This window comes from Solanum lycopersicum, chromosome 2 (genome assembly GCF_036512215.1).
Source record: "Solanum lycopersicum chromosome 2, SLM_r2.1".
NCBI classification, from domain to species: Eukaryota; Viridiplantae; Streptophyta; class Magnoliopsida; order Solanales; family Solanaceae; genus Solanum; species Solanum lycopersicum.
The window spans coordinates 38510731-38537344 of record NC_090801.1 but is presented as its reverse complement, the minus strand read 5'-3'; the positions used below and the strand labels follow the sequence as shown (position 1 = coordinate 38537344).

At 30.6% G+C, this 26614-nt stretch overlaps 2 protein-coding genes across 5 annotated transcripts; both read right to left on the bottom strand.

The window, feature by feature from the left end:
- Positions 1-365: 365 nt before the first annotated feature.
- LOC101245306 (NAP1-related protein 1-like) lies at positions 366-2905 on the bottom strand. Of its 4 annotated transcripts, none has more exons than XM_026029176.2 (5): positions 2807-2905; positions 2442-2530; positions 1673-1932; positions 1494-1589; positions 366-1396 (listed from the first exon to the last, which is right to left on the bottom strand). In XM_026029176.2, exons 3-5 carry the CDS (start codon positions 1928-1930, stop codon positions 686-688), a joined length of 1065 nt encoding a protein of 354 aa, XP_025884961.1. In that variant the 5' UTR covers positions 1931-1932; positions 2442-2530; positions 2807-2905; the 3' UTR covers positions 366-685. The 4 variants fall into 4 exon arrangements, with proteins under 4 accessions (XP_025884961.1, XP_069149379.1, XP_019067685.2 ...); XM_069293278.1 differs by having other exon boundaries at positions 1673-1906; XM_019212140.3 differs by having other exon boundaries at positions 2677-2815.
- Positions 2906-8405: 5500 nt separating this feature from the next.
- LOC101258013 (uncharacterized) lies at positions 8406-14983 on the bottom strand. The gene is made up of 5 exons (XM_004231486.5): positions 14746-14983; positions 14480-14663; positions 14188-14394; positions 8987-9175; positions 8406-8881 (listed from the first exon to the last, which is right to left on the bottom strand). Exons 1-5 carry the CDS (start codon positions 14826-14828, stop codon positions 8726-8728), a joined length of 819 nt encoding a protein of 272 aa, XP_004231534.2. The 5' UTR covers positions 14829-14983; the 3' UTR covers positions 8406-8725.
- Between the last annotated feature and the right edge of the window lie 11631 nt (positions 14984-26614).

Sequence of the window (26614 nt, the reverse complement as noted above, 5' to 3'; positions counted from 1 at the left end):
ATTCTAACAAATTCCCTCTTTTTGATGATGACAAACATACATTACGAACACAGCAGATAAGACACATCTTCACCCTTTTGCCATATTACTTGTACAAACTCCTTAACTTTGTCATATTTCAAAACAAGACTTTAACATTATATCAAGTGTATTGAAAGAAAATAAACTTGCAAATTCTATCTTTGATATTACATAAAAAATGTATCTAATTTCCAGTTAAAAACGACTTATTTGGACAGCATTGTAACATCTATGACAAACTTACTATCATTTTAGCCAGGAGTGTAACCAGCTTCAGTGAGAAACTATAACCTGATTTATGTGTTAAAAATCACATCAAATAAATAAACTGCATGTGCGCGCAATGTAAGACATACAATACTGTACATAAAGAACCGTAAGAGATACTTGTAATGTGCTACAATGTAGTCCATTGTCAGATTAATCAGCGAGCTCACCACAAACTAATTCAGCAGTTCTATATGTTAGTCTGCTAAGGAAATGAGATCACACATCCGAATGAACTGTTGTACTGATCTTTCTATGGACAAAATATACCTTCAGACAGATTAATACAAAATTATCAACATAGTAAGGTAAACTCACATGAAGAGTGTCGCTATAATCAAGTTTGTGAATAGTTCAAAACCATTTCTAAGGCATTTGAATAACAAGGACCAAACCTCTAATCATTTTCTTCTACATCTTCACTGTCCTTCACTACCATATCTTCATACTTCTTCACTGCCACATTATCAACATTTTCTTCATCTGCCTCATATCGAAAACTAAAGAGAGGATCGGACCACAGATCATCCTTGATTATCTCACCGATTTCATCAATATTATCAACTTCGCTGAACCACTTAAAGAAGCTTTGTTCATCAACTATCTTGCCTTGTGCCCATTGTATTGGCGATGCAGTAGTTTTAGTACGTCCATACTTCTTCCAAAGCTTTGTATTCTCAAAATATTCATTTGAATCAAAATTGAAGATAATGGTATAACCTGATTTGACATCTTGGGAAACTTCCACTTCGATTGATCTTAGAAACTCGAAAATCTTGAGGTCCTCTTCGGTACATACAAGCCCTCCAAGTAAGTGATGCTTCAGGAAAGCTCTCGACCAAAAACCAGGAATATCTTTAATAATATCTGCTCTCTTCTCATAGAAGGGTTGACGAATCGGATTGTACTTTTGTACAACTTTCAACAACTCGCGACTCGCCTCTTTGTTAATCTTCTCCAACTCCTCTTGTAACTCTTGCAATTTTTCAACACAGAGAACGAGTTGATTCCCATCATGATCAATAATGTTGTTGTTTTCATCATCCTCAACTAATTTCTCCATCTTCCTCCTCCTCTTCCTCTTCGGCTTCCGTTTGTCATTCCACATCTTTATAAACCATTCATATATTAGTCCCACGAAGTAAATAAGTTTAGATGAACTGTTACATTGTTACTCCTTCAAATTTCTAATAAATTTTGAGTACCTTGTTCAAATCAGCACGTGCATCCGTAATCAGTTTCATATGCTCCGCCTTCAAATCCCAAATCTTATTCAATGTCTCTTGTTCAGAAGCATATTCCTAAAGATAACAATACGAGTAATTGATGAATTTTGTGCATATAAAAAGAGACAAATTAAAGAGAAGAGACATTGAATTTATACCTTGTTGAGAACCCTAAGAACAAGGGTCATGAATAGTTTTTGAATTTGTAAGCTCTTCAACAACAATTTAAATTGGAGAATAGTTGTGTTTCTATGATTTCCTAGAATCCAAACCATAGTTTTCAAAACAAGATTTATATCTTCTGCCATGCTTTTTATATCAAATTCCCAATCAAGTGATCTTTTTTTGCTTTTTTCTTCCATCAACCTGGACCTGCTGCCCTCCATTTTTTCCTTCCACAAACACATATTCATCATACCTTCAGTTTTAGGAACCAAAAAGATTTTCTCAAAAGTCATAGTAATACATTTCTCTAAACAAAACTAGATATCTATGTATTTCCAGGCATAGTATACATTGCAATATAGTTAAAGTGCAAAGAAGAAATACAAAGATAAGCGGTGTGTAGTAGTAGATATATGAATAAATGGATCCAGTAGCCGGAAAATCAAACCATAACAAAAGAGCTTTATTATACAACTAATGGAAAACAGATACATATGAAAGTAGTTTGTGTAACGCTAAATTCGAGCAGCAAATATTGATAGATTGAGGAAAAAAGGATCATAACTTGATATACAGACCCAAATGGTTCCAGTGGGAACAGAACACACAGACTCCAAATGCGACACGTGACAAAGAAAATATAATCGCTTTCTGTTCAAAGTAAGAAACTCTAATCTACTATGTTATTGATCAACAAAAGACTTTCAACGTGTTTGGATAAAATTTAATATAAGCAAATTAGTAACAGATATATTGTCTTACTGTTTTTTTTTTCTTCTCCTTGCTTTGAGTTGTTGTTATCTTTATCCTTCCGACTTCAAAGGTTTGTTAATTGAAGAAATAGCGGTAATCTGTAAAACATAGGATTTTTATCAGTAAACATATGATTATTTCTTTGTTCAGCAGATAGTTGGCTGGCGTTTGAAACAGAGGAAGGAGAAATAGGAATATTTTTCAAAATCAAAAACAGAAAATGAAGAGTCATGTTCATACGTACATACAACATAGTCATTCAAATCATGCATATAATTTCAAACTATGGAACCAAAAAGTGTATTAGCCCTTTCCATCTACTTTTTTTTTTATTTTTCTAGAAAAGTAAAAAATATTAATAATCGAAAACTCACATTGTCAATGTTTTGAGAGAGAAGCAACTCCAAAGCATCAAAACAAAAAGTTAATCACCAACTTCTATCAACTTGTCAAATCTCAATAGTCAAATATCAATAGTCTTATATGATTACACCCTCCCTCCGTCACTTTTATTTCTTCATTTTACATTTCATTAACTATATATCTATTTTTAATTCTCATACTTCCCTCCTTTTCAGACTCAAATATTATACAATCTTTTTTTTTTTATCATCTTAATCTGTAGAAATTATAACGTATACTTTTTTTTAGTATAAGTTTTGAATCTTTTAAATTTTTTATTTAAAATATCAAATTAATCTAATATAATTTAGATTTTTAAAAAAATGCAACATAACAATTAAAAGTGACGGATAAAATATAATGTTATCATAAAATTAATATTAGTTTTTAAGTCTTCCAAAATAAAAATAGAAAGGTATTTTTAGAATAATGAACGAAATGAATATATTATTTCTCCTGGGAGTTATAGAGGACAAACAGTATTTACCAACTTAATAAACCATATGTACACTAAAATTTCATGAAATTAATATAGATTGTAATTGATACCATGAAATATTATTATTTTATAAATATATTATTTATTGATAAGTTAGAGTATTTTGAAATTAAATAAAAATTTCAAAAATTATGTGTGGTTTATAATCAAATAACGGTACTTATATATTTCACATTTTATAAATAAAAAATAAATTCATATTTATTTTTTATAACTAAATTTCAAAAATTATGTGTGGTTTATAATCAAATAACGGTACTTATATACTTCACATTTTATAAATAAAAAATAAGTTCATATTTATTTTTTATAACTAGTAAATTGCGCGATTATTTAAAAAATATAAAATTAATATATAAACAATGTTATAAATTTAGGAAAAGAATTATCTATTGGCAAACATTTTTTTTTAATGAATTTACCGTGAATTACTGTAACAAATTAACAATTCTAACAGCGAAAATCTTTTCACATACAATTTCAGCTGTTCTCTATCTTCAATAAACGACAAAACTTGAATTGAATGAAAAACTTTTAGAGGTAATATCTTGGACTGTCAAAAGTCACTAAATTTTAATATTTATTCATTTAATTATGATTTTTTTGGAAAGGTAATTCAACTTTGATTTTTAATTAAAAATAATTTAATAATGAATTTTTTACTTACAAAGTCACTCAACTATGAATTTTCTATTTACAAAATCACTCAACTTATTCATTTAATTTTTTAAATATAAAATTTACTTGAAAAAAATTATTTAATTCTAACTAAAATTGTAAAAAGATGATCCGCCTATTTAACTTGATCCGTCAAAAATATAATAATGATCCTTTTATTTTACCTTTTGCCCCAGATTTAATAGTTACTCCTTCGGTCCCATTTTTGATCGGATATTTGCGGATAAAATCTTCAATTTTTTGAAATGAAAATTATATATTTGTAAACTACGTAAAGAGTACTATAAGTCACAATAATTGATAATTCAAAATGTTAAAAAGATCTATGAAAAAATTACAGTTTAAAATAGACTTATTTAAATCTCAAAATGCGAAAAATGTCACATAAAATGATATGGAGAAAGTATGTTTTATTATTTTAAGAACTTTTAAATTCGGTATATTTCATGATTTTTCCCTACACTATGTTTAATTAGAGGCGTACTAAGAAAGGGTTTCGTGAGTTTACGTGAACCTATATTTTTCTCTCTAGATCATATATAGTAGAGTTAATTAAAAAAAATAGTTAAATATAGAGGTGTGAACTCACATTAAAAATAGCATATAATAATACCATGATGACTGGTGCACCTCTCTAAGTAAAGATAGAAACGTAATTTTATATCTATTTTTTTTTTAGTGACACTCCTCCAAAGTGGTTAATGATAACGCATTTAGCGTTTCAATCATTTTTTCTTAAGTTTTTTGCTTTAATCTTTTAAAATCTTCAAGTATGCTACATTTTGGAAATTTAAAAAAAAAAAAAAAGAGCAATGCTAAATTTTTATATAATTAACTCATATGTGTATATTTAAATTTAAAAGTAGGAGTATTATATATGTTGGACCTATAATTTTTAAAATTTAGAGTTTCAATGTTAAAATCTTAGAGGTCAAATCAATTTAATTCATATCTTAGATGTATTTTTTTTATTTTTATAATAGTACCCATTCTTCCGATATGCATCTGTACTGTTTAATCTGTGTTTTTATAGGAACATCGTTACAGTTTGAAAAAATTAAGGATAGTGTACTGAGTACTGACGATGTTAGATAATTTTTTAAGCATAGTATACTGCCGGTGTTAGACAATTATTTAAGCATAGTATAATTGGCAAGTTCAAATGGATAATTATTTATTTTTACAAACTTTTTTACTAAGAAACAAAAATTTGATGCAACTAAATTTTAACTTGAAAAAAAATATTGAATAGATGAACGACTATTAAAGTAAAACAGTCATATTTGAGTGACTTTATTAAAATTGAGTGATTTTTTGAGAAAATAATTCATAATTAAGTAATTTTTTGAGAAAAAATCATAATTAAGTGATCATTTGAGATACTATCTTAAAATTTTACGAAATAAATAAAATAGTAATTTAAAAAATTACACGCAACATAAAATAAATTAGTAAGAAAGAGAGAAATATTTTGGAAAATAACATATTATGCTTTCTTTAAAGGTAGAATACAAAAATATTCATAGAAAATAATTATAAAATATATAATTTTAATATATGAAGACTGAAAGTTGTTGCCCGTTGGATAATTGTCCTAAGTTTTTTTTTTTTTTTGGCCATAAATAAGTTTTTTTTTTTAGGAAAAGGTTTAAGATTTGACTGGTCTTTTTTTTTTTTTGTAAGAAAAGGGGAGCGCATAAATATCGAAAAATTAAAAGTCCGAACCAATTGAAAAATTAGGATATCTTTGGTGTTTCGGTTCGATATCGATTCTTTTCCGAAACTTCGATTCTTCAATTCGAAGTTCAGCGTAAGGGTCCTGAAACTACGGTGCACCGAAGAATCGAAGTTTTATTAAATAAATTCTAAAATATTTATTACATTACTTAATTTTTAACTCTACTTACTTATTTCAATTTTTATATTTAGAGTCTAAACTTAAATAGCAAAAAATTAAACAACAAAATAGTAAACCCTATAGACCTAAAGTCTAAACTAAACATAACTCAATTCAATTCAAGTTTGAGCCACAATTCGGTGTTTCTACTTTCTACTTTATGATTTTATTATTTTATGTTGTTACTTTGAATGTGTGAACAACAAATTAATATTCTTACCTTTTATTGTTAAACCGTTAGTTGTTACTATGAGGTTTGAAGTGTGAAGTGAACAACAATTGTTACTTTATCACATTCTCTCTTTAAGTTTATTCACACTAAAAACTGATTTAAAAACACCAGACTAAATCAAATCGAAGTAGAAAAAATCAAACTGAATCGGTCTAGTTTGATTTGAAATACGGTGCACACTTTTCTAAAATCGAATACCGAAGAACCGAACTGAAATTTAATTAAACCAAACCGAAGAATCGAATGCCCACCCATATTTGTTTCTTCTAACTTAATCAACATTCACAATGTAGTCTTAAGGGTTTTTGTTACGGGAGAGAATTTGTGAACCTCCTTGTATACAGAGTCAATTGGTTGAGGTTATTTCTCTCTATATTTTGTAATCTCATATTGATAAAGTGGATTGCTCATATCCTTTGTGGATGAAGGTCGCTTGATCGAACCACGTTAAATCTTTGTGTCTTTTGATATATTTCTTGTTTGTCTTCTTACTCGTAATCTTTCGAGGTTTACTTTACTACCTTTCACATTACACCTAATTATTTCGATCATAACAAAAGTTTACCATCAACAAATAATTTAGTTATCATTAATAGTCATGTCAATTATTAAGTCTTATAATCCTTGTTGTAAATCTGTGTTTCAATATTTTTTAATTACAAAACAGATAAAGAATAATGAAAAAAGAGTTTGGGCTAGGGATAGACTTGGTATAGTATATATTGAAATATCATATATATTATATCAAAAAATTTAATATTGTAGTTTTGATATAATGGTATTTGGTGTGGTATATGATATATATTTTAATTTTTTTAAATCTTTATATTCGATACGGTATTTGATATGTAGATATACATAAATAACATATACATTATTAAAATAATAACAAATATGCAATCGAGTATTAGTATAAATTAAATGTTTAGAAGCTATACTTTTTGACTACTCTTTTTGATTAAAATATATTTGAATTGTAATTGACCAACAAAATGAGTTGTTTGTACTTTATTTTGTATATATATTTCTACGGTAATGTGTTAATATGATATAATTGAGACTTTTTTTAATTGCGAAGTCATAATACTCTATTATAACAAACATATATTTGACAAAGTTAAACAAATTATAATTACCGATTTATCATACCGTAAAATATAAAAATCGAATTTCAATATACCGAACCACATCGACTTAAATTAGTATGATAATGATATAACATTTTAGAAATCAAATATCAAAATTACAATATTGGAACTTTCAAATATTGTACCATACCATATCATGATCACCCCTAATTTGGGCTTAGTTGTGAAGATCTTTTTGTAGATTCTACTCTCCGTTCGTTTTGCTTCCTCTATTTCTTTTTAATTGTTATATATTGTTTTTGAGAGTCGATTTAACTAATTTTTAAAACTTAATTAGATTACATTAATTTGATATTTTAAAATAAAATTTTAAATATTCAAAAATTATAAAATAGAAAACAATAAATTACAACCTTTTTCTTATCAACATGATTAATATATATATATTAAAATGTTAATCGAAAATCATATTGTTTAACTCTTAAAAAAGAAAGGGAAAATGCATAATATCTCCTTTGAATTTGGCAGCAAAACTCACTTTAGTACTATAACTTTACGGGTAATTATTTACCTTCCTAATCTTTTTGCAAGTGAATTAAAGGGACAAGGAAAATAAAAATATATTGTTGAAATAGCTAATGCATACTATCTCCGTTCCTTTTTACTTGTCATATAATTTAAATATTTTTTGAAATTGTGTAACTCATCAATTGTCCATGTTTATTGAACTGTTCAACTACATCATCCAGCATACATAATTTAGTGAAATCTACTGATTAATTCTTTGTTGAATTATTTGAAATTCATACCTCAAGTTGTGAGGTCAACAGATCTGTCAACAATTCTCATGTCGAGCTATTTTGTCATCAGTTAGTACCTTCGGCCGTCCTTACCACACAGGTTGCAAAACTTGTCTGAGCTCTAATACCAATTGTTATGATCTCAACTAAGATTTGGATATCAGTTTGCAGAAATCGAACACAACAATATTTTTGGGGATTTTCTGGAATTATAAAAGAAAATGGTCCTCAAATACAAGATGTAGTAACTATAATAACTAACTACTAAATGAAGAGATCACCATAACTAGCTAGTTGAACCTGCAAATTGGATGAATAGATAATCAGAGTAATAATAAAAAAGAAGTCAGAAGTCATCACTGTCACAGCAATGGAAGTTATTGAGTTATGACCATTTTTTATATATGATTTTCTTAAATCAGTATCAGTGCCTGCATTTATATTATATACAACACAGCTTATTCTAATGCCAGCAACTAACATTTAGATACACACTAATATATATGGTACCTCTTAATAAGCAGAACCACTGCAAGGAGGTCCTGGAGCAATAAAATGAAATTCAACAACAGGATAACTAAAATAGTATTTGATTATGCAGAGATTAAGACAGCAAGATAATTCTGTGCTTTGTCCATGGAAAAGATCACAAACATTGACTTGTCTGCATCTTGGTAGTTCATGTTCTAAGAACGCTTTAGGACGTAGAAACAACACCATCTATCATTTTCTCAATTACAAAGGTTATCTGCTGCTCCTTCCATATATCCTTCTCAAGATACACTTCATAAAAGGTTGCGTCACCAGAACTTCTCACTGCCAGTGAAGAAGTGCTTCTTGTGCAAAAACGCCCCTATGCATCGGCCGTTAAGGTTTTTTTATTTTTTAAATCAAGAATAGGCAAATACGTCACTGCTTTAAGTTGAAAAAAGATTAAGAGAGGAGGTAATAGTAATACCATGGACATTTCAGTGTCAACAAATATGGAGCTCAACTGGTACTCACACTCGGGGGAATAGATGCCTGGCAGGTTACTATCTTCTTTAGCCACGTCTCTCATTATTCTTTCAGCTGCCTGCCCTATTGGAATTTCCGATTCGCCATATTCATCCAATAATTGCTTGAAATTGCACTCCAGCCGTTGAGACTGCAAAAAAAAGATTGTTAGTATATGGAGGCAAAGGCGCTCTTAATAATCTTAGGCACTTCTTTTGCAAAGAAGGGGAACTCATTTAAGCTCAAGACGCTTCCTATGTCGGGAGAATGATCAGAATAATAGTCATTTGATGTTACACTGCAACAGAATGATCAGTCTGGCAGATTTTCTTGAGCATGGACTGCATTGGGTCATGCCAGAGTTCACAATTGAAGTCGTGAAGGGCTGGAGCAATATGGAAGGGAAAGGTTGAAGACAGGTGGAATTTATTATAGGCTTGTTTATGGTGGGCTGTGTAAAGAGAGAAACACAAGGTGTTTTGAAGACAATAGCAGATCTATTCAGAGAATTAAGATGAATGTAAACAGTATTTGTACTTTCGGTGTTAAAAGGAAAATATGTAGAGAATACTTGATCATTGCTAGACTTTCTAGAAGCCTTGTACTTGAAAAAGGACAAGCTTTTTAGCTGATCTGAATTGTAAATATGGTGTCCAACATTCCTTAATGCTGCTGAATACACTGTTACGATTCTCCAAATAAAAAATAAAATAAAAAATGTAGGCACCTATCAGAAAAGAGAAGAGTGGACACAACAGCATAAGAGAGAATCCAATGAAACCTAAAAGATAAACTGGCTTGGGCGAAACTCAGACAAGCCAGCAAAACAAAATCTGCTCCACAAGGTTGACAGCAAGCAAAACCACTTGTGAACTAATAGAAGCCAAAAGCATTAGGTTAAACGCTTTCATTATTATAACATAAAAGCTGAGTTGCAAGTTAGAGAAACAATCCGAATGCAGACTATTCAATTTCTCTTATGTTACAAGTTAGACCATGCCAACCAACAAGTACAGGACAATTTAGGATTTTACATAAGTTTGATGTCCTTCAAAAAAGCTACGGGTATGGATCTGTGTTTTCACGTCTTTTCCTTTATCCCTTTTGGTCTTGGAACAAGCCTTTTACTTGCATTAATAATATCCAAAACAACCATTTGTAGAGCAGTTATAGATATAAACCATTACCAACTTTTGCAACACTATCTTTCCTGCTCTGTTAATAGTCTGCCATCAACGTTAGGAAGCTTTGGAATTGAGCATTAAGTGTGGGAAGACAATAATATTTTCCATATGAATTGTTGTTACTATGTTCATGTTCATATGGATACTTGAAGTTGTAATGCTTGTCTCTCTTGAACTGAATTATTGCTCTTAGAACTTTTAAGTTTATTCTATATAAGTTTGTTGAGTTTTATCATACCATAAGGGAGGTCCTAAAAACTATTTAACACGACGATCTCAGGGAGAGTTTCTTATTTATAAATTGATAAAGCTGTTCCTTAACCTAGGTAGTGAATCTCTTTTTACCAGAATTGCATGTTGCTAAAATAACTTGATGCTCTTTTTCCATCAATCTTGTCCATCAATTTGTGGTGAACCTATGTATCTCAACGCTCCAGAACATAATTATCCAACAATTTAAATTCAGGAATGTTGCATGTTCTTTTTGCCTCTTAAAGAATATTTTGGTTTGACTAATTAAGCGTGATTATAAAGGGTACTTTGCTTAATTACTATGATAACCTATATACTACTGATCATGATTCATCTCCACGATACTACTCTCCTTCCCAGTGTGGTATACTCCTTAATGATGTTAGACTCTCCTCTAACTGAAATGGAAATTAGTACTGCTCTTAAATCTTTTAAGCCTTTTAAATCTCCAGGGCCGGATGGATTACACTCAGTTTTCTGCCAAAAATTCTGGCTCCAACTTAAGACGTCAATCATCAATTTTTGCAACAACATTTTTCCCACTAAGCAGATATCTGAACTAATAAATGAAACCTTCCTTTGTCTTATTCCTAAGGTTCAAATCCTATCTTCCATGGCTCAATACAGACCAATTAGTTTATGCAATATGACATACAAGCTAATCACAAAATTATCGCAAATCATATTAAACCTCATATGCCAAACCTCATCCATCCATCCCAATCTGCTTGCTTCAAATCGAAGAGCGTCCAATAATGCTATTATACTTCAAGAAGTTTTGAATCATTTTAGAGTTTAGAACTTCCAAGGCCAAACGATCCAAGACTTCCTAAAAATTGACCTCCAAATGGCAATTAAGCCAACTCTTCTCAATTTTGATTTTCTATCTGATCTTGTAAATCTTGATATGAGTTGTATCTCTACAGTCGCAACTCAAATTCTCATTAACGGAGAATGTGCTCCTGGTTTTTCACCAACTAGAGGGATTAGTCAAGGAGATCCTTTATCCCCATAATTATTTATTTTATACATGGAAATGCTCTCAGGCCATATTAATCTTGCAGTTGATCACCACACTTGGGAGCCCTTTAAGATCAACAAAAAAATCCCTCCAGTTTCGGCCTCTTCTATGCGGATGAAATTATTCAAGCTTTCAAATTAACTACTAGTAGCTGACACTGCTGTTATTGACCATCTAAATTACTTCATGGAAGGAAAAGCTAACTTTTTTCTGCCCTCTCTCTTACCTATACAGGTCAATGTGCTACTATAGTGCACCAGCTAGCCGGCTTGGGTGGAGTGGGCCGAGAAAGGAAAGCAAAGGCATATTTTTAGGCTTCTCCGACTGAAAAAACTCGTTCCTCTTGAGTGTCATGCACTGGTTATGGAAGCGCAACAGTGAACAGTCGGATCTAGCCAAAAGAGTGTTATCACCACCTCGGAGCACCAATGATGGAGCCTCAGAGGCATGGCCAGCACTTCTTAGGCGGACTAGTGAAACCTCTACTCCTCCTTATACTACTATTGGAAACCTTTCCCTTGTTCCACAAGGGTCGAGTGTACCACATGCAGTGACTGCAAAACACTTCCTCAGTGTTTAGATCTGTTCCAGACAATGGAACAGTAACTGAATCTGGGCTTGCTAGGGTTGAATGTGGAAGCAAAGGTAAAGGGAAAGGAAGTACAACAGATGTAAACCACATCCATGAGGCTGGCCACATTACCTGGGTGTTTAGGCACCTGTTGAGGCCATTGTAATTGGGGGTTCAAGGGACAAAAGCTTGGTCTAACCTGTTTAAGGGAAATAAGCTAGCTGAGAAAGGTAGAACACTTGACTTTCATAGCTCCTAAAATCCAGGATAGACACAGAAGATTGTGGAGCTTCCGAAAGTTGAAATTGATAAAGAGACTCAGAAGTGGAAGACTGCTCTTGTAGTCTATGAGATAGGAGCTTCACCGACCATTGCAAGTCTGGAAAGGTTCATTGCTACTAAATGGTCTTTTACTGCCAAACCTAAGATACACATCATGATGATGGGTATTTTGTCCTCAAATGCACTTATTTCGAAGATAGAAATGAAATCTTATGTGCTGGACCTCAAATGCCCAATGCTAGCTTATTGTTATCAAAACGTGGACTTCCAATTTTGACTTTGCTACTGAAGTTCTGAAGACTATTCCCTTGCGGATGAAGTTCCCCAATCTCCCTAACAATTTTTGGAGTGCGGAATCCCTCAGTAGTAGAACTAGTAGGGACTGGGAACCTCTTTTTATGACTGATGAATGTAGCACACAGCTTGAAAGGATCTCTTATGCTAGAGTTTTGGTGGAAATGGGCATTACAAGACCTCTCCCTCAAACTGTGGTAGTACTTATCCTAATGGTAGAAGTTTGATCAAGTGAATCGATAAGCTTGGAAACCTATGTACTGTGGCACGTGTTGTCAGCTAGTGATGGCTGTGCCGGAGATAGACCAAGGCAAGCTGAGAAGGGAACAGAAGCAACAGGCACAAGAGACTAACCAGAATGTTCTTCATAGTGGAGGGAAGAAAACCCCACTCATCAGGGGGTTGTCCAAAAAAACAAGAGAACGTTAATTTCCTATAAGCAAGGTCCTCTGAAATTTAGGCAGGAGTGACAAGTTTCAACGGAAGATCCTCTGCATGGTGAGACAGGGTCTAGTCATATTCCTTCTGGTGAAGCTAGGTTGGTGGATGAATGGCATATTACTAAGAGGAGATCAGCAACAAAGGGTACATCAACCTCTAAACCTGATACAAATTCCACGGTAATAGTTTTGAGGTCTTGTCACCCAAGTTAGCATTAGGAGGACAGGGACATCCTGATGCACAACAGGATTGGGTCTTATTATGAGAGGCCCCTGGAGGTAGTGCACCTCCTTTGCCTAAAGTATTTTTTTTGTAACTCAGTAACTTTGTATTATATCACAGCAAGTACAACCCATGTACTGAAACCTTATATACATATGTACTGCATTGTGTTGTTATGTTTTTGGTGTAACCAGGTATACTCAAATGATATTGTCTCTACAGTTGATGTTTTAGACTTAATTTAGGTTCAGAGCAGTAAAATTTGCAGTACATATTTACTTTTTTCAAGTTCAACTACAGAGACAGTTACAATTGAATGTACCTGATTACACCAAAAATATAACAACACAACGCATTTTATTTTAACCTTCTGCACACTATTCTCTATGCTCTCAAAACACCTAGAATTCCTCTATTTCCAGGTTGACCACCATATGGCAGAAGGGATAATTCTCCATCTATCTCTGTTTTTTGCATGTACTCATGCTTCCTCCCAGATCTTCAGAGCCTATGAGACTTCAATAAGCTCATCACATGGAATGTGAGGGGCTTCAAAAAGCATGGGAAATGAATAAATTTATAAAGGATAATGATGTTGGGTTCATACATATTTTAGAACATAAAGTTGGAGCAAAGCATGCATCCAGAATTGTGAATAGAATTACTCAAGTGTGGAGTTGGGAACATAACTAGAAATTATAATACTGCTGGGCAGGGCAGGATATATAGCTTCACTGGGATAAACATGAACTCAATGTTCATGGTCATACAAACAAATGCCATGATGAGTTCATTCATATTAAAATCACCATTGGAGGTATGCATTAGAAGTCCCAGGATGCAGTTAAAAGTATAAAAATAGCCTTCAAGAAGAAGATCAATGAGGAATTTGTTACCTTAGGCCATGGAGAGTCTAGTGATGCATTTGATAAAACATGAATACCGGGTGAAACCTCAGTGACGGACATACCGGTGTGTTTCGGTCGGTTAGTTATATAAAGCATAGTCATTGAACAAAGATCAGCTACTATCAAATTAAACCCATTATATTCACCTGCTTCTATCAATAGTTGCTCTGAAAAATCACGAGGGCTCTTCACACTCTGCATATCAAAATCAGAAGTTAATTAGGCGTTTTAATAGATAAATTAAAATGCCCAGATATGAGAATGAACAAAAATTGATGACCTTTAAGAATCGAAGAGGAAGGTCTCCCCTACTTTTGGTATGTGAATTTGAATTGATTTCTCGAACATTAGTAAGAAAAGCAAGTCTTCCAGTGCGAGTACAAGCCAACCAAGTCCCACCAGCAACTTCATCCCTTCCACCAAGTATATCAGTATCTTCCCACCATGACAATGGTTTCGTTGGACTTGATGATAACATTAACAAACGAATCATAAACACTAAAATTCATAAAACAATATGTATAGAAGAAGAAGAAGATAGCTTACCGATTGTGGTATTCATCTCTGTTGAGGAAGAGAAGGAAGGGATACAACGGATGCGCTTTCCATATGAACACCGCTATACACATGCCTTTTTCTTTTTTTCGCCAAATGCTTGGATTCTATTCTAAAAATTTAGTATATATATCACTCCGCTATTTAACTATATTATTTAAGAAACAATAAATTAAAGATTGATTATTTTCAATTTAATTAATTACAATGCTTTAAAAATGTGCTAGATGAACAAAGAAACATAATAGTAATAAGGGTAAAATAAATAAAAAATATAAATTGTCGCTTTATTTTTCTCAGTGTACAAGTAAGTACTGTTGAACAAAGAATTCAATCTAAAACTCCTTTTTTTAATGTTTTACCTATTCTTTTTTTTTTTCAATCTTTATTTTCCCTTTATGTTTTACTTATTCTTTTTTTTCTTTCTCTTTATCTATTTGCTTGTTTGGAATTTAGAGAACAAATTAGTCATTTTTTAGTTTTTTTTAATGTTTTTATTGAATAACATTTTTTACTTTACTTTACGTCTTTAGATATGCCTATATTATTTATAAATAAAAGTAATGACAATATTTTCGTAGGATTAAAAATTAGAATAGTAATAAGTAAAGATTTTGACCCCTCCCAAAAAAGTAATAAATATCAATTTTTTTTAATTGACGTATTATTTTATTTTAGCTTGAATTTTTAAAACTTTAGAGTGTTATAAAAAAAGGAAAAGAGTCATATTTGTCCTTCGTCATACTTTGTTGATATATTTGCCCTTGTCATCCAACTTTAAAGCTATATTTACCCTCTATCAGTTAAATCTCCATGTTTTCACGTAAAATTATTATGTTGTGCCTGTGTAGATTTTATTTTTATCTAATTAAATCAAAATATTATTAAATTCATTTAAACTCATCCATATTGAATTAAGGGAAAATTTCATATATAGCAAACATAATTTATTAAATAACATTATATGGGTTTAGTTTACATAGTTACATTTTATGAGTATAGTTTAGTTTGTTAGGTATCTTTTAATTTGTATAAAGCATTTTTTTATTTTTAATTTAATTAAAATTTTACTTATTCATTGAATGGTAACAATACCGCTAAATAAGGTAACAAACATTTACACAATTCCATTATTTAAGCTAACCATTCAAAATAAAATATTTTCTCAATTTTGTTTAAAAATAAGTCGTATGAAACACTTAGACGTTAATATTTTATTTATATATATAAATTGATTATATTGTATATATTTGAGAAATTGTAAATAATTTTTTATACAATTTCATGTGTAATTTATTATGTATTATTAAATGTATATGCAATCATCGTAAATATGAAAATTGTGTATATGACAATCATGTTTGTTTTTTTAAATAAAAAGTGTGTTGTATTTGTTCTTAATTATTTCTGTAGTTTATTTGTATACAATATTTTATTATGTTCATTTTATAATAGTATATATCTACAGATTTGTATAATATACAATAATTTGGTATATGAATTATATTTGTATATGTACATATGTAATTTCATGTTTTTTTAAAAAAAAAATTAATGATCAAAATGATTGTATAATATTCATTTGTCAATTGTATATATGGTAAACTTGAAATATGTTTGTGTATTTAGTGTGTAATGTTTATATATACAATATTTTATCATGTTCATAATTTTTTGTATATATCAACGAATTTGTATAATATACTATAATTTTATATATGTATTATACAATGATTAACAAATTTCTTTTATACAAATATTTGTATGCAAATAACAATTATCTCATAATACTTTGTATATATTACCTTAATACACAATCTACTATTTATATAACTTTAGTAATTTGTATATAAATTACACAACCTGATGTTCTTCAGATTTGTCTAGTTCTGTCCAGTTTTGATAAGATAGATTCGATCTCGTCTGAATTTATGTTTGACTTTTCTCTTGCTTCAACCTTCAACTATCTTAATGCCACTAGATTTCGCGTTGTTGATGACTTTCTGAATTGTCATTGGGTCATTTTTTTCTTGAATCTCTATTCAAGATATTGTTCAACTTGAACTTGTTTATGTTTTATCATATACCCTACATTAACCCCAAAATCCTGAAATAACTCAATTGAAAACGAAGGTGGATTATCAACAATATTGACATGCAATGACATACCTCTGGTAATCCTCATATATGGAGATGAATCCTTTATTCTCATTTTGAAGAACTTTAAACTGATAAGAAAGAAAGAATTTTTTTAAAAAAATATGAAAAAACTAAGAAAAATAATACATATATAATTATGTTGATGAAGGTAAAAAGTTAAAAAAAAATTGGATTAATGAAAGTAAGACAACAAGGATATCGTGAAATTTTTCAGAATTCAAAATAGGAGTGGAGGAGTGATTTTAGGAAAAAAATATAGAATAAGTGTAGGAGAGATAAAATTGATTTGATAAAATTATATATAAAAAGATAACTTTTTTTTTATGGTTGGGTATGCAAAGAGATGGTGGGTCCCTTTAATTATGACAAAAAAATGAAACTATAGTTATTGAGAGTAAATAAATTAAACTATACCCTTATTGACTAAAAACTTAGAGATATTTGCCATTCCACTTAATTTTTCCTTGAATTAAACCCCATTCACTAATGGACCAGGAACAAGTCTTTAACTATCGTGGGTTTGGGCTTTATATTTATATGGGACATATGGTTTAATGTAATTGTAATCGAAAAATCAAAATACTATACTGAACCATCAAAGTTTTCACCATTGATAGCTACCAAAAACCAACTTAAATCACTCATCTTCATTGTTGAAACTCACTTCACATTTTTCACCTCTGAAATAATCGAGAAGACAGAACACATGTCAGATTTTTTTAAAATTTTACTTATTTTTTTTAATCAAATGTAGATTAATCAATTTTATTTGTCAAAATTAGCGATAAAACTTGGCTTTTATTTACTTAACAAAAATATCAAATTGAATGCTAAAATCTATATTAGTTCTAAAGCTGATTGTTGTTTAATGTGAAAAAGGAGATTCTACATAGTCATTTTACATTTGTTTCTATAGAGATGCGCATAAAGAAATTTACAGAAGATCAAGTTGGATTTATTTTGATTAGTGGATTGGGTTTAATGTATGAAGCAAGTTAAATGATTTTTTAATAATATTTAGATTAGATTATATAAAAAATAAAATCCACATAGGCCCAACATAAAAATAATTTTATGCGAAAACATGGAGATTTAACGGATAAAGGGTAAATATGACTTTAAAGTTGGATGACAAGGGTAAATTTATCAAAAAGGTATGACGAAGGGCAAATATGACCCTTTTCTAAGAGTATAGGGATAAATATGACCCTTCTCCGTAAAAAAAAAGGATAATAGCTAAGATTGAATCCAAAAAATAGGTAATAAACAACAAAAAGATTCTTCTTTTAAAAAAAATTAACAATATGTACAATATTGATTGAAAATTTGAATATGTACATTTCAAATAATTAAATTAAAAATGTAATTAAAGTTCCTATACTAGATGTTTAAAAATATTAGAATATAATCTTAATATTAAAAGTACATAAATACTTGTCTTTTTCGTAATCTGACTCTCAAAAGCATTTTGTAAAGAAAATTAACCAAACAAAAATTACTTATCAAAAAAACTTTTCAAATGAATTTGTCAATTTTTAAAAAAGTCTTTCTGAAATAAAAAATTTTTTAACAGTAATACAAAACAAGCTCTTAATGTGAAACTCATTTTCTCTGCCACTTTTCTCTCTCATCACTTCAACACGACTTTTTTGGTTATAATTTTCTGTCCTTATTAATTCTTTTTGAATAAAATGATTTCCCGTATGCAACTTATACTTTGCTATGTTTGTGAGAATTTGACGTAAAAAAAGATTAACTCAAAAACGTTTATAAATTAAAGATAAAATTATTAAATTAATCACAAACTATTAAAGTTTCGTCCCCATTAATCAATGTTATATTGGTTTTTGCTTATGTTATTTCTTTCCGATATTAGTCTATCTCAGTGTTATGAATTTTATGTAGATATATCAAATTTAGTTTGTGCGTTTATATTTTAATTTTCTATCTCAACTAAATTTTTCTTTTTTTAGATAATTAAGTCCCCTGCTGATATCTACATAACTCTAACCAGTTATAAAACGATCCCTTACAATTTGACTCTTATTTGACCGAACTGTTTTGTTTGGACTGAATTCCTCAAGTTCACGACACAAAATCTCGTCTAGCAAAAATAGAAAAGGAAGTTAACTAATAGATAGAATTTGCACCTTTATAGAAAAATCAAGAAACAAAATGTTCAACATCACATTTTTTTCCTTACATTCACTTGTGTGTTCTTTTAGTAAAAAAGTTAAAATTAATTAAAACTGGAAATAGATTTAATATAACGTTGAAGTCAATATGATTGGATTTCTATCTACACAAGGAATTACAATTATTATATGAAATTCAAAACATTTCTCGGGATAAGATTTAAAAGACCAAAGAAAATATAAGAAAAAATTTAGCAAGAAAAATTATTGTTCAGGTATACATCCCAACTATTTGTTCAGCAGTAACAGAACATGTTTACAATCATACATCAATTATTAAAACATAGCACCAATAGCTTCATTGTTACTGGTTAGTTGAAAATCTTGAAGAAAGCAAAAACTAAGAACTTCATTCTTGGAAAAAGGAGAAAAATGAAAAATTTCATAAATGGTAGGCACCTAAATAAGTAGGATTTTCAATTTGATATTCTAAAAATAGAAAAAAAAATTAGTAGATGATAATCTGAATATTAGTATTCATACCTAATTCACCCAAAAATCAAGAAGAAAATCTTCAATGCTAAGAATGGGTTGGTTAGACAATGATGATATATATTGGCAATGTTTAACGTTTATGTGTTAAGTGCAAGACAAAAAATTGTGATTATAATTTATTTTTTCGTTGCATCTTCTCAAGACATGCCAAGTGAAGAAAGAAGCACAATTTTTGAAGTCTATAAACTAGTATTGACCAAAAACATATACACTACTATATATGGAAAGAGAGGAACAAGAATAATTTTTTTGATGAAAAATTAAAGTTTTGATAAAGAATTGATCAATCGAATATTTAAATGAAAATATTGATACTAATGAAATATCAGGAAAACTGTTGGAACCAAATTTAGCCCATAAATAAAATCATCTAGAAAAAGCTTCATTTTCTAATATATTTCAATCTGCTATATTTTGTGATATAAAATTATATTTGCTAAAGATAAAAAAAAAGTATCATAGATTTTGTAATATTGCGTCTAATTTATTTAGGGATTATAATTTTCTCATATTTTATTTGTTGATTTGTACCTCAAGCATCAATATGCACACCTTCATTAGGTTAGGAAATTTGTATTAGTTTTTCTCCTTGTCTATATAGAACACAACGAGGTAAATTGAAGAGGCAAATTAGTTCAACTAATTGTATTCTCTTTTGTAAAATAAAACAAAGTAAAAATAATGCAAAATCTGATTTGTAAGCCTAAATGTTCTCGTAAAGAAAACAAGAAACATGTCATCAATATTAAATACTACAGTAACAAATATTTTCTATATTCATTAGCGTGCTTAAAGTGTTGAACTTAAATCAAAATTTCAGATACATTCAAAGACTAAAGAAACATCAAGGAGCTAAGGGTAATTTTTTTTTGTAATTTGAGAAGATTAACAATGATAACATTCCAATCTATATATGTGATTGGAGATCGAATGAACTAGGTTCATATATGTAATAGCAAGTGATCATTAGTTCATTATATATTCATTATTAAACCATGAATTCCCTCCTATGGAATGTGAATATAGTGTCGAACCACAAAGTGAGGTTAAGTTAAACACTTAATCTAATTCATGTCGTTTATATTGATTTGATGATTGGACCTATATGAGTGTGGAGTGATGTTGCTTCTATGAAATAGTGACAATTGTTTTTAAAGAACAAATGAACATCAGGATACACAAATGACCTGGTAGCACAAAAATCGCGACAATGACAATGATTGTGCGAGTACAATGTGATATAATAAGCCCTGAGCTTATAAAATAATTTTTAGTTCATAAAGATTCTAAACTTCACAAATTATTTTATAAGATTCATACTGATTTTATCAAAGTATGGTTCATAATTTATCAGACATCAAATTTGACGCATTGTATACCGAATTAAAAGCCCATTTATATTAATCTTTTTATTTCTTTCTATTCATTATTGTTGTTTTCGCAATTTACGGAGGATTATAGAAAAAATATATTATAAGATAACTCAAAAATAATTATTTTAGTTAATGTTCAGGTTCATTCTTTAATTAATACCTTATTGGCTAAAACTAACTAGTATTTAATAAGAAGATTAACTTACAATCAATTGTTATATGTGAATAAAGTATAACAAATAATTCCATTAATAAGCTTGAATGTAGATTTAGAAGTGTATAGGTTCATTCATTTAATATGATTTAAAAAATTTATAATGAGATTTATTTTTCTCTCTCTATATATAAAATACCCACTGTGTATACCAATATATGTATCAATCTTCCATTTTGTGTGTGTCTGAGCTTGTGAATAAAGAGAAAATCACCATGAAAAATAATTTTGATAAACTCGTAGTGAATGCAACTCAATCCTCTACGCACCCAACGTTGGCACAACTTAATATTGTGAAGAATAAACAAGAACAACTGGAGATGTTTTGGACAAATCAGCGGAGAGAAATAGAGAACGATAACGAGTTCAAGAACAATCATCTACTCCCGCCTAACCTTATCAAAAAGCTCATGAAGACGGATGAGGATGACCAGATGATTGCTGCTGAATCACCCGTTTTGCTAGCTAAGACATGTGAGTTGTTCATTCAAGAACTCACTCTTCGTTCCTGGCTTAATGCTCAGGAAAAGCATCAACATATTCTGAAGAAGGATGACGTCACTGATGTGATTATACAGACTGACAATTGGATTTTCTTGTTGTTGTTGATGATGATGCTATCGATGGCTCCACACCAAGTATTGTGCCATTCTATATTGCTGGAGGCAATAATCGATAGGATGATAATAATTTTGATCATTAAACGTAACAATCTCATTTCCTCAATTCACACCTATAGGGTTACAAAAAAGTACTAACAACACACTCTTTGTCTGAATTGTTTAATAATACATGTTCTGATGTTAGTATTCAACTCGTGGTTATCGCTATCTCAGATAAGTGAGTAACAGTATTGGTGATTCGTCTCCATCACTTTGAGGACAAGTACCCTTATCTTTATTTTCAGTTTCAGGCGGTTGGAGTTAGCAAGGGATTTGTCCTAGCAACTCATATTAATAAAGGATTTTAAACAGTCATATCAATATAAATTCAGCCAATTAAACACGGCCACGTCATTAATGAAAGGATGGATTACTATTCTTAAAGAATCTGTTAAGTGGAAGGGTAATATAAGCCCATATAGGTAGATGGAAGGATATTTTGGAGCCTAAAGATGGAAGGAGAGTATTTTTGTTCCACTTCCTATACTTGAAGGGTATTTTGGCGTCCCAAACCTTTTGAATAATGATTTTTCAAGAAGTTTACCACACTCTGAAGTTCATTGTTTGGATATGCTACAACTTCCATCCATCGGAAGGGTCCACAACACTAGTATGTAAATTTTTTTTTAATGAGAACTCACAAAAGGCACAATAAAATTGATGTCCCAAACATCAAATATTTCAGCCTCCAAATAGGCTTTAGAGGTATTTCATGTCGCCTTGACACCCCACCTTGTCTTTGACACTTGTCATATGACTTAACAAATTTATCAGCATCTCGGCTCAGTGTTGGTCAATAATAACCACTTTATAAAATATTGGAGTTTGTCTTCATTGTATTATAATGCCGTTCAACAAAAAATTAAGGACATGCTTCAAAAATGGGTCTTACATCAAATTCTGAGACATGACGAATCATATGATAATCACACTCCCTAAAGAGATAAGGTTCATCCCAATAGTATCTTTTCACATCATAGTGAAACCACTTTTATTGATAAGTAATTAGACCTTCGGAACAACTGCCACAAATAAGATAATTGGTGAAATCACCATACCAAGGCACATCATTCCATAAGAAAGTCATACTACAATCATCATGGAGTGGCTCATCAACATCCATCTCCTCGGAATTCTTACCATTCAATTCAAAGTGAGACAAATTGTCTAGCACTTAGTTCTCACAACTCTTCTTATCATTCATCTCAAAATATAATTTTGGAAGTAAACAAGATTCACCTTATAACTTTGTTTAGCCTCTTTGTATTCAATCTACTCTAAATCTCAACATGTTTGGTATGCACAAGTACTTTCAAAAGCAGGTCCAAAAAATTTCAAAAGCATACACCACAACCAACAACTTTTGTTCCATCACTGTATAGTTCTTTTGTGCCTCATTAAAGATTTAGCTAGCATAATAGAAAGTGGAACGACTTCACTTTTTTTTTTTACCAAAAAACACACATAGTGCCACCCCACTAGAATCACATATGATTTTGGCCAATTAGGGGCCATAATTATAGGAGCCAATAATGTTTTTTTATCATTATGTAAAGACTGATTATTTTATTTATATAATTTTATAACGTTCCTGTTAGATAAATTATTGTACCTACATGTGTGTCCTTTGCTTATATAGTAGACAATTTAGTGCATGGATTTTCTTGGCTCATACAGGGAAGATTGAAATTGTCGGTCCTTATAAATTATAAATATAAGTTCACAATTGAAGAAGTTAAACAAATATCTTTATGGTTGTAGCACAATATTAGATATAATTTGGTTGGTTCATCGGAAACGACCCAATAAACAAGACATTGCTATGCAATGATAAAGGTGTTTATTTGACCATTCGAGGTTGTTTAGATAGCTTTTTTGGTGTTTTTATATTTTCAGAAGATTTTAAAAAATTATTTTTAAAGTTTTGGTAATATTAAGATTCATTCCTCATGGTTTTTATTGAAAAATAACACTATATATATGAGTTTACATGTTGACATAAGTCTTCTTCCACATGGGATATAATTCATATAATTAATATTGTGTTTTTAATCTCTGTTTTTATTACTTTTATTAACTCTCTAATTGAGTAAGATGTTAGTTCATAGTACATGAATTTATTAATGATATTTGCCTAATTAAAATAACAGTTTACTCTCTAACAGAGTAAGTTCTGTCTAATTTATGTTGTAATTGTTGTCAATCTGTGCTTTAAATAGAATTACTAATTTGAACAAACATTACACAAACACGAAATAACAAAATTTTAATAAATCAGTAAGAATATAAATTAATCCATAACAACTAAAATCTGTAAAACATACTAAAATCTTGAAAAAGACAAAACGAAAAAGATCAAACCCACTGAATGTACATTGTCTCTGTAAGGAAATTATTCCCCTCTAGTATTGGAGGTTTGATTTGAAATATTTTCTCATAGGATATAATGATGTCAATCACCAGTGTATTAATACCCAAAATTCTGGTGTCAGCGAACTACTCAACCCTTTCAGAAACTTTTGTGCAGAAGAAGAAATCAGAAAATTCATAGTGAAAAAGTCTAAAGAATCAATGTACTTATAGGCAAGAGCAACTGATTATGAAAGGTTGCAACCCTTTCAGAATCCACACACCATTCATGAAAGTTGCAATCTTTCAAAAGGTCATGGTTGTTCCTGAAAGTTGCAACCTTTCAAAACACACACTCTCAAAGGCGTAAAATTCAAACAAATGGAAAAGAATTTTAATAAAAGGTCTGCGTGCGGATCTGAGTCGGGTTAGTTAATTAACTAAGTAATTGAAACTTTTTGGACATTTAATGTATTTTAATTAATTAAATAAATAAGAAAATTAAACTTTGTCTAAAAATAATCTCTTTATCAATTATTTTCCTAAGCCGAAGCCGAGCCGAGTGAGCGACGACGGCGACAGCACGAGAGGGGTACCTATTTCCAACCCTTTTAACAATTAATAGGAGTGTCTCTATATTTAAACTCTACTATTTTTCTTTTTACCACCGATGAGAAAGAAATGCCTTTTCACTAAAGTATAAGAAGACTTTTCAAGTTCCTAACTTTCCAAGTTCATCTCTTTTCATCTTCCCTCCATTTTCCATTAGCTCTTGCTACATAATCAACAGTAATATCTAGTACGACTCATATATTTTCTTGAAAAGTTAAGTTTTCCTAACGAATCTAATTGTCCATGTGCATGAATATATATTTTTTATGTATTTTGTTTATATTTTAATGTATGTTTAATGATCTTTTGAAACATATCTCAGATTAATAACATCTTTAAGTTAGAGGGCATGAATTACGTGGATTGGAAACAAAATTTGGATGTTGTACTTACTTCTGAAGGTGATACGTAACATGCTAGTTGAAGAGTTGGCTTATCGAAAAACCTGAAAAAGCGCCGGATGTTCAGGTAAAGGCTTATAATAAGTGGGTTAAGGCCGATGATATGACAAAGTGCTACATTCTTGCCTCTATAGTGAATGTCTTGAAGCATCAACATCAATTTACGACTTCTGCTTTTGATATGCTCAAATATCTCTAAGAGATTGATCGTAGACATATTTATATGCCTAAGCATTCAATATTTGCCCATGGTTTGGTGGTGTTAAAGGACGATCTTTAGTTTATTAGCTTAATGTTGTGGTTGTTTGCTTTGATTTCACACTAACATACATGATTAGTGATTTCAGGAACTCTCGGAGAAATTGGAGATAGAATGAAGAGAAAAGTAAAAGAAGATGGATGTAAAAAGTTGTCTAAGGCGCGCCGCGCCAAGGCATGTCACTCAAAGCCTCTTTTGAGGCGCACTGGAGGGAATGTCGTGCCAAGGCTTGTTGCTCAGAGCCCTTGTTGCGGCGTGATTGAGGCGCGTAGCGCCAGGATGTGTTAACTCCTACATGTTGTTAGGCACGATGGAGGCGCGCCGCCCCATCCCAATCCCAACTTTTCAAGTTTTAAACATTTAGTAGGAGTTCTAATTTAAGTAGGATTTGTTCTTAACTTTATCCACTATTATAAATAGATCGTAGGACTGCCATTATTATGGTTAGACATTTGTTTAGTGTGCAAGGGCAATAATCAAGTTTGTAATCCTCTTAAATCTTCTATTTTACAGATTTGTTTATGAATAATTATCTTTTCTTGATTATTAAGAACATGTGTAGCTAAACCCCCTAGTTCTTGGCTGTAGCTATGAATAACTTGTTGAATATTTGAGGTTTTATGAATTAATCTTTGATTGTCAATTCAAATTACTTTAATATTCTTGTTTTTCCATTTCTTAACGATTCATCTAGAGATAAATATAGTGTCTAATCTTTAATTGAACATAGGAGAGATTAGATAGACCAAGGAATATATAGAGCTCGGTCCGCCCACTAAATTGAGGAGATTAGTGTTCAGGAGTGATGCTAGGAAGACGAACACCTTGCTTGATTACGAAAAAACATGATATATAAATGCTCGCCGGTTAGTCTATTTATCCCCGATCAATGATGTAGTTAGATAGCTAACTGGGGTAGGCGACGAGAGGTGTGTAACCCGGATCATACTACCAACCCTATGAAGTAGTAATTTGACAATTGAAGTTAGTTCAAATCCGATAATATGATGCATGACATTCACTATATGCTACAGCCCTGGAAGTTTTTTTAGTCTTGCTTGAAACATTACCAAAGTCTTTCACTATTGTTTACTTTAAATTAGTACATATTAGTCATAGTTCACCATAAAACAATCAACA

What these genes read in the sequence shown, in the direction of transcription:
- LOC101245306 (XM_026029176.2), bottom strand. Translation starts at nt 1,930, where the DNA reads ATGATGAATATGTGTTTGTGGAAGGAAAAAATGGAGGGCAGCAGGTCC. An exon ending in TTCTTAGGGTTCTCAACAAG is followed by an intron (nt 1,590 to 1,672) that starts GTATAAATTCAA and finishes TGTTATCTTTAG; the next exon opens with GAATATGCTTCTGAACAAGA. An exon ending in CACGTGCTGATTTGAACAAG is followed by an intron (nt 1,397 to 1,493) that starts GTACTCAAAATT and finishes TGGTTTATAAAG; the next exon opens with ATGTGGAATGACAAACGGAA.
- LOC101258013 (XM_004231486.5), bottom strand. Translation starts at nt 14,828, where the DNA reads ATGTGTATAGCGGTGTTCATATGGAAAGCGCATCCGTTGTATCCCTTC. An exon ending in AGAGATGAATACCACAATCG is followed by an intron (nt 14,664 to 14,745) that starts GTAAGCTATCTT and finishes GTTATCATCAAG; the next exon opens with TCCAACGAAACCATTGTCAT. An exon ending in TTCCTCTTCGATTCTTAAAG is followed by an intron (nt 14,395 to 14,479) that starts GTCATCAATTTT and finishes TTTGATATGCAG; the next exon opens with AGTGTGAAGAGCCCTCGTGA.